An 8,776-nucleotide genomic window follows, 5' to 3' on the forward strand; every position below is an offset into this window, starting at 1 on the left:
AGCTGTAATGTTACCTCTCAGTTCTTAAACTCAATCCCACAGTTGATGAAGGCCAATGAATCGTATGCCTTCTTAACCACAGAGTCAACCTGCACAAAAGATTTGAGTGTTCTATGGACTCAGACCCCAAGGTTCCTCTGATCCTCCACACTGCCAAGAGTCTTACCATTAATACTATATTCTGCCTTCATATTTGACCTACCAAAATGAACCACTTCACACTTCTCTGGGTTGAACTCCATCTGCCACTGTCAGCTCAGTTTTCCATTCTATCAATGTCCCGCTGTAACCTCTGACCTCCACACTATCCACAACACCCCCAACCTTTGTGTCATCAGCAAATTCACTAGCCCATCCCTCCACTTCCTCATCCAGGACATTTATAAAAATCATGAAGGGTAGGAGACCCAGAAATGATCACTGAGGCACACCATACAGAGTATGACCCGTCAAGTCAGGTCAAGTCAAGTCAAGTCACTTTTATTGTCATTTCGACCATAACTGCTGGTACAGTACACAGTAAAAACAAGACAACGTTTTTTCAGGATCCCGGTGTTACCTGACAGTACAAAAACTAGACTGTAAAAAAAAACACAGAAAAAAAACTACACTAGACTACATAGGACTGCATAAAATGCACAAAACTGTGCAGGCGTTACAATAAATAATAAACAAGACAATAGAGCAGTAAGGTGTCAGTCCAGACTCTGGGTATTGAGGAGTCTGATAGCTTGGGGGAAGAAACTGTTACATAGTCTGGTCATGAGAGCCTGAATGCTTTGGAGCCTTTTCCCAGATGGCAGGAGGGAGAAGAGTTTGTATGAGGGGCGCATGGGGTCCTTCATAATGCTGTTTGCTTTGCAGATGCAGCGTGTGGTGTAAATGTCAGTGATGGTGGGAATAGAGACCCTGATGATCTTCTCAGCTGACCTCACTATCTGCTGCAAGGTCTTGCAATCCGAGATGGTGCAATTTCTGAACCAGGCAGTGATGCAGCTGCTCAGGATGCTCTCAATACAACCCCCGTAGAATGTGATGAGGATGGGGGGGGTGGGAGATGGACTTTCCTCAGCCTTCGCAGAAAGTAGAGACACTGCTGGGCTTTCTTTGTTATGGAGCTGGTGTTGAGGGACCAGGTGAGATTCTCTGTCAGGTTGACACCAAGAAATTTGGTGCTGTTCACAATGTCTACTGAGGAGCCGTCGATGTTCAGCGGGGAGTGGTCGCTCTGTGCCCTCTGAAGTCAACAATCATCTCTTTTGTTTTGTTCACATTCAGAGACAGGTTGTTGGCTCTGCACCAGTTCGTTAGCCGCTGCACCTTCTCTCTGTAAGCTGACTTGTCGTTCTTGCTGATGAGACCCACCACGGTCGTATCATCGGCGAACTTGATGATATAGTTCGAGCTGTGTGTTGCAGCACAGTCATGGGTCAGCAGAGTGAACAGCAGTGGACTGAGCACACAGCTCTCGGGAGCCCCCGTGCTCAGTGTGATGGTGTTAGAGATGCTGCCTCCGATCCAGACTGACTGAGGTCTCCCAGTCAGGAAGTCTAGGATCCAGTTGCAGAGGGAGGTGTTCAGGCCCAGTAGGTTCAGCTTTCCAATCAGCTTCTGAGGGATGATTCTGTTGAATGCTGAACTGAAGTCTATAAACAGCATCTGAACGTACGTGTCTTGTTTGTCCAGGTGGGTTAGGGCCAGATGGAGGGTGATGGCAATGGCGTCGTCTGCTGAGCGGTTGGGACGGTACGCAAACTGCAGGGGGTCCAGTGAGGGGGGCAGCTGGGTCTTGATACGCCTCATGACGAGCCTCTCCAAACACTTCATGATGATGGATGTGAGTGCAACGGGACGGTGGTCATTGAGGCAGGACACTGAAGACTTCTTCAGCACGGGGATGATGGTGGCGGCCTTGAAGCAAGTTGGAACAGTGTCGCTGCTCAGGGAGATGTTGAAGATGTCAGTGTGAACATCTGCTCGCTGGTTTGCACATCCTCTGAGCACTCTACCAGGGATGTTGTCTGGTCCAGCAGCCTTCCGTGGGTTGACCCTGCACAGGGTTCTTCTCACATCGGCCACGGTGAGACACAGCACCTAATGCAGAATATGACCTGTCTACAACCACACTTTGCCTTCTGTGGGCAAGCCAGCTCTGGATCCACAAAGCAATGTCCCCTTGGATCCCGTGCCTCCTTACTTTCTCAATAAGCCTTGCATGGGGTACCTTATCAAATGCCTTGCTGAAATCCATACACACTACATCTACTGCTCTACCTTCATCAATAGGCTAGTGCTATCATGTTTGCTGTTGTGCGCTGGGGCAGCAGGCTGAGGGTAGCAGACACCAACAGAATCAACAAACTCATTTGTAAGGCCAGTGATGTTGTGGGGGTGGAACTGGACTCTCTGATGGTGGTGTCTGAAAAGAGGATGCTGTCCAAGTTGCATGCCATCTTGGACAATGTCTCCCATCCACTCCATAATGTACTGGTTAGGCACAGGAGTACATTCAGCCAGAGACTCATTCCACCGAGATGCAACACTAAGCATCATAGGAAGTCATTCCTGCCTGTGGCCATCAAACTTTACAACTCCTCCCTCAGATTGTCAGACACCCTGAGCCAATAGGCTGGTCCTGGACTTATTCCCACTTGGCATGATTAACTTTTTATTTAGTTATTTATGGTTTTATATTGCTATTTTTCTACACAATTCTTGGTTGGTGTGACTGTAACGAAACTCAGTTTCCCTCGGGATCAATAAAGTACGTCTGTCTGTCTTAGTCACATCCTCAAAAACTTCAATCAGGCTCACACCTAATATACACTCCACCCCATCTAAACCCCTCACTCTAGGGCGATGCCACTCAATATTTGGGAAATTGAATTCTCCCACCACAACAACCCTGTTATTTTTACTCCTTTCCAGAATCTGTCTCCCTATCTGCTCCTCGATGTCCCTGTTACTATTGGGTGGTCTATAAAAAAAACACCCAGTAGAGTCTTTGACCCCTTCCTGCTCCTAATTTCCACCCACAGAGACTCTGTAGACAATCCTTCCATAACTTCCTCCTTTTCTGCAGCTGTGACACTATCTCTGATCAACAGGGCCACGCCCCCACCTCTTTTGTCTCCCTCCCTGTCCTTTCTGAAACATCTAAAACCCGGCACTCGAAGTAACCATTCCTGTCCCTGAGCCATCCAAGTCTCTGTAATGGCCACCACATCATATTTCCAAGTGCTGATCCACGTTTTAAGCTCATTCGCTTTGTTCATGATTCTCTTTGCATTAAAATAGACACATCTCAAACCATTGGTCTGAGTGCATCTTAAATATTTTTAGGCTTCAGATCATTATCTTTGAATTAGCGTTGAAACTAATTTGGAGAATGACAGGAGCAGCTGAGCCTGTGTCCAATTCCATTGTAATTAATTTGCCAGTGCTCTTCTTGAAACTGCATCTTGAAATTTTAGCATTTTCTCTTCGCTATACAGATAATTTATTTTTGTCTGCCTAACAGCAATTTCAACTGTTCTTTTAAATGTGAGTTGTGCTTCCGTTAGGAGCCATTTAGCAATGCTTTCTTGTAAGCGTAACTTTCGGTTTGGCTAGAGGCTTAATCTAGCGGGAGACAACCCCTGGCCCGACCAAGTTTGAGAAATCTTGTTTGGGCGGATGCCGACTGATGTGTCTCCTGTTACAAATCAAGATCATGAAATAACAAACAATGCACAATATGCCATGAAACAATTGAGCTTTATAATTCTTGATTTACTAAGGGGTTAGTAAAGAAAATAAAAAGAAAAAGGTCCATTTTAATCAAACATGCACGTTGGAGCTCACGGATTCATTCAGTCGTTTCCTATCGACCTCCTCCGAGTGTGGCTGACCGTCGGACCCTCGGTCCATGCCCACACCGTCTGGTGGTGTACCAACTCTCTCCCCTCACATCTCCTCTCTTCATCCCTCGCCAACAAAAGACCGCGAATACCTTCTCTCAGAACCACAAGAAAGAAACAACACACCTCTCATTGAATGGCGCACATTCCAGAGCCCCCGCTATCTCTAGTCAGAACCCAAACATTGCTGCTACAGAGAAACCATTACATCAGTGGTGAAACATTACAGTGAGGCCGTTACAGTAATCGTGAAACATTACAGCGAGGCCATTACAGTAATCGTGAAACCTTACAGTGAAACGTTACAGTAATCGTGAAACATTACAGCGAGGCCATTACAGTAATCGTGAAACATTACAGCAAGGCCATTACAGTAATCATGAAACATTACAGCGAGGCCGTTACAGTAATCGTGAAACATTACAGCAAGGCCATTACAGTAATCGTGAAACATTACAGCGAGGCCGTTACAGTAATCGTGAAACATTACAGCAAGGCCATTACAGTAATCGTGAAACATTACAGCGAGGCCATTACAGTAATCGTGAAACCTTACAGTGAAACGTTACAGTAATCGTGAAACATTACAGTGAAACGTTACAGCAAGTTACATAAGATTCCACAAACTAAATGATCCCTCAGTAAGCCCATCACTAAACTAATACTCCTCAGGCAATTTCTTCAATTCAGCTATGGAAAGTGAAATAGTTCCTGTTGCTTTCAATTCCACTGGTGAACTCTAAATCGTTCTACAATCAGCAATAGTTTCAGTTCTAAATGTTCCTGCATGACATTCATGATATCTGCAAAGCTCTTTCCAGCTGGGTTGGTCAAACTTCTAAGCAAGCTGTATGCTCTTCAAACAATCACACTCAGTAACACAGGCACTTGCTTTTCATTGGCTATTTCATTTCATTCAAAATACTGCTCAATTCGTTCAGTCCACTTATCTGTTATGCAGTTGAACGTGTCTATCTTTCCAAAGTAGCCCCCATTCCTGCTTTTTATTTGTTTATTATTATTGTCACCCAGTGCTCATTGTTTGTGAACCCGTCTATTTTGTTCATTTCTGATTTTTTTGTAACTCGACAATCTCTCTCCCCTTCTGAAGAAACAGGTTCTGCACTTTTTTAAAAACTCGAATGCAATTCTCCCTGTTCCAAAGAAAAACATGTGGTATTTCAACATGTAGGTAGTCATCTCAGGATCGTGTTAACTGCAAAAGGAGACAAATTGTGTGAATAAAAGCAAATAAATAACATTGAGAACATGTGTTGTTGAGTCTGTAAAAGTCTGCAGGTTATGGAATCAGTTCAGTGTTGGGGTTATCCACACTGGTTCAGGAGCCTGATGGGTGAGGGGCAATAACTGTTCCTGAGCCTGGTGATGTGGGACCTGATGGTTGAGGGGCAATAACTGTTCCTGAACCTGGTGGTGTGGGACCTGATGGTTGAGGGGCAATAACTGTTCCTGAGCCTGGTGGTGTGGGACCTGATAGTTGAGGGGCAATAACTGTTCCTGAGCCTGGTGGTGTGGGACCTGATGGATGAGGGGCAATAACTGTTCCTGAGCCTGGTGGTGTGGGACCTGATGGATGAGGGGCAATAACTGTTCCTGAGCCTGGTGGTGTGGGACCTGATGGATGAGGGGCAATAACTGTTCCTGATTTTGGTGGTGTGGCACCCAATGGCATCAGTGAGACATAATGTCAGAATAGTCACAGAAAAGAACCAAGTCAGTGTGGGTTCCTGATGAATGAAGGCATTTCCTCATTCAGGAAACTAGAAACTGCATCTACTTTACAATATTTTATTTCAACACCTTCTACCGATGAAGGGCTATCTCCGTAGTAAGGTGGCAGCTTGTGCGATGCTATTACAGTAGGGTGTTACAGTTTGCAGCTCATGTCCAACACCATCCATACGGAGTTTATGCATTTTCCCCATGAACACGTGGTTTTCTTCCCACAGTCCAAAGACGTACTGTTTAGTAGGTTAATTGGTCCTGTGATTAGACTGGGGTTAAGGCTGCTGGGCAGTACAGTTCTTTGGGCCAGAAGGGGCTGTTCAGTGCTTATGTTTTCCTACCACTGTCTGTATGGAGTTTGTACGTTCTCCCTATAAACGTGTGGGTTTCCTCCGGGTGCTCCCATTTCCACCCACAGTTCAATAGGCTAATTGGTCATTGTAAATTGCCCTGTGATCAGTGTTGATCGTCTCTGAGCCTCGTGGAGCATCAGGTGGCAACCTTGCTGTTTCTTCAGTGCTTGTCTGTCTTATATGAGGCTGAGTTGCTAGCTTGACACTCAACCCAACACAGATGGAAAGCATGCATGGAGCTGGCCAGGTTCGAACTTGTCTGGTAGTCTGATGCAGATGCCACTACACCGCTGGCCGGTGATCAGGTTTGGGTTAAATAGGTGGGTTGGAGGCTGGTGTGGTTCAATGGGCAGGGAGGGCCTGTTCTGCACTGTATCTCAATCAATAAATGAATAAAATCCCAAGCAGAACCTCCGACCTGTGCCCATACAGCAAACTGAGGGAGATGAAGAGTACACAACTGGATTACTCATGTGAAGATTCACATGATGGAAACTTCCTCTTCGTCAGATCTAGGTGATGACCCAAAACTTGCTACTTCATTGACTAAGTTCCTATATCAAAGCCAAGTACAAATTTACATGATTAATTGATTAAAACATTGGTATGGTATTGGTATGCTAAGAATTTTTCATGTTTTATATTGGTTCCTCAAGGTTGTCGTAGGTGGGGGAGGGGTGTAGTGGGGATGAGCTCCCACTACCTATTAAGTGCTCCCAATAGGGTGCATCTCAAGTAGCTTCTGCCAACCGAGTCCAGCTCCTGGCCTTCACGTGTGGCTTAACTACTCAGCCCGGCAGAACTGTTCCTACTGACAGAAGGGGCAAAGGCAGGTTACTGGCGCCTTAAAACCAGTTGCTCTGAGCAGATGGGGCTCATCAGCCGTGGTTTGCAGCTCATCTATGAGAAGGAAAACTCTGATCTCAAACCCCTGCTGCCTCGAGGCTTTACTTACTCAAGGGGAAGGCTTTGGGAGTAAACCCTGAGGAAGAATCTGGAGCTGAAGCAGTCCTGCGTTGAGTTTAATGCTGACTGGCAACTCCTGCAACAATGTTAGTGTCAAACTGTATCGGTCTCTGCTGTTCTTTTGGATTCATCAGCTGCATGGGAAACAGCTTGCTCTCCACACCGTACTGACCTGGTTTGTGTATAACTGGAGTGTAACATCTATGGTCAGCCTTGACGAGTGGAGGGCCTCAAGTGGGAAGAATTGCTTATTAGATAAAAAGAAGTTATATTCTAGGAAGTGAAAGAGGTGAAGGTGTTCCTGGGGTAATAATCTCCTCAAGCATTGCGGAGTGTGGCAGGCCCTGCTGGATTCTGAGTGAGTAATTGAATCAGTCAAAAATCAAAGTAAATTTATTATCCAAGTGTGTATATCTCACCATATTAATTTTCTTGCAGGCATTTATAGGGAAATAAAGAAATATAACAGGATTTACAAAAAACTGCACGTAAACAAAGACTGACAAATGACAATTAACCAATGTGCAAAAGAAGACAAACTGTGGAAATACAAATAAGTAAATCATACTGAGTATGTGAGTTGTAGAGTCCTCGAACGTGAGTCAGTAGGTTGTGATAACCTTTTAACCCTTGCTCCCACATAGCCCTCCATTTTTCTTTCATGCATCTAAGAGACTCCAAAATGTCTCTAATGTTTCTGCCTCTGGCACCACCGCTGGCAGCGCATTCCATGTACCCACCACGCTCTACTGACCTAAAAACCTACCTCTGACATATCCTATACTTTCCTCCAATCACCTTAAAATTATTTTTTATTTATTGAGACACAGTGCAGAATACACTGTATTATGGTCTTGTGGTCTAATACTCCCTTCTGGCCCTTTGAGCCACACCACCCAGCCTAATCACGGGAAATTCACAATGACCAATTAACCTACCAATCGGTACGTCTTTGGACTGTGGGAGGAAGCCAGAGCACCCGGAGTAAATCCACATGGGCTTGGAGAGAATGTACAGACTATTTATGGGCAGCGTCAGGAATTGAACCCATGTCGCCTGAAAGGTAAAATGTTGTGCTAACCACTATGCTACCACATTGCTTCCCTGCTTTTAGCCATGTCCACCCTGGGAAAAAATCTCTGACTGTCCATTTGATCTGTGCCTCTTTTCATCTTGCACTTCTCATTCTCCTCTGTTCCAAAGAGAAAGCCCTAGTTTGTTCAACCTGTCCTCGTAAGATGTGCTCTTGACTCCAGGCAGCATCCTAGTAAATCTCCTCTGCAGTCTCTCTAAAGTTTCCACATCCTTCCTATAATGAGGCGACTAGAACTGAACACAATATTCCAAGTGTGACCTGACCAGGTTTTACAGAGCTGCAACATTACCTCATGCTCCTTCATGTCAAGATCTGAGAAAACGTGTTCTTTTCAAGCAGCCTTTCTCAACCTTTTTGCTCTGGAGGAACCCTTGAAATAACTTTTACATCTCAAGGAACCCCGCGTAAAACTATTATACCTACAGCTCACAATATATTAGCATGATCAGTAAGTTATAGATATAATAAGCCAAAATAATTGTTAATGCTCTTTTGAGTAGAGAATAAATTTTTAGCCAACTTCTCTTGAAGAAAACAGGTAGTTAAACTTAGCTTACCTTTCTTGAAATTAATCTTTCTTTCCCTTTCATAAATTTTAAAAACTCATAAGAAAAACATAATAAATTTCTGTTAAATAACTGGCTTAAGCCAAAATAGGATTTAATTTTTCTAAAGGTAGGCTCGGTAGATTTAATTTAAATAAAGGTTGTAAATTG

At 44.6% G+C, this 8,776-nt stretch overlaps 1 protein-coding gene across 2 annotated transcripts; it reads right to left on the reverse strand.

Annotated features, from left to right (window-relative positions):
- Positions 1 to 642: 642 nt before the first annotated feature.
- Positions 643 to 4,325, reverse strand: LOC132385667 (uncharacterized). 2 transcript variants are annotated; one of them, XM_059957910.1, is made up of 2 exons: positions 4,220 to 4,325; positions 643 to 4,187 (listed from the first exon to the last, which is right to left on the reverse strand). In XM_059957910.1, the coding sequence occupies exon 2, from the start codon at positions 1,825 to 1,827 to the stop codon at positions 1,210 to 1,212; it is 618 nt and encodes a 205-aa protein (XP_059813893.1). In that variant the 5' UTR covers positions 1,828 to 4,187; positions 4,220 to 4,325; the 3' UTR covers positions 643 to 1,209. The 2 variants fall into 2 exon arrangements, with proteins under 2 accessions (XP_059813893.1, XP_059813954.1); XM_059957971.1 differs by having other exon boundaries at positions 4,253 to 4,295.
- Between the last annotated feature and the right edge of the window lie 4,451 nt (positions 4,326 to 8,776).

This window comes from Hypanus sabinus, chromosome 1 (assembly GCF_030144855.1).
Source record: "Hypanus sabinus isolate sHypSab1 chromosome 1, sHypSab1.hap1, whole genome shotgun sequence".
Taxonomy (NCBI): Eukaryota; Metazoa; Chordata; class Chondrichthyes; order Myliobatiformes; family Dasyatidae; genus Hypanus; species Hypanus sabinus.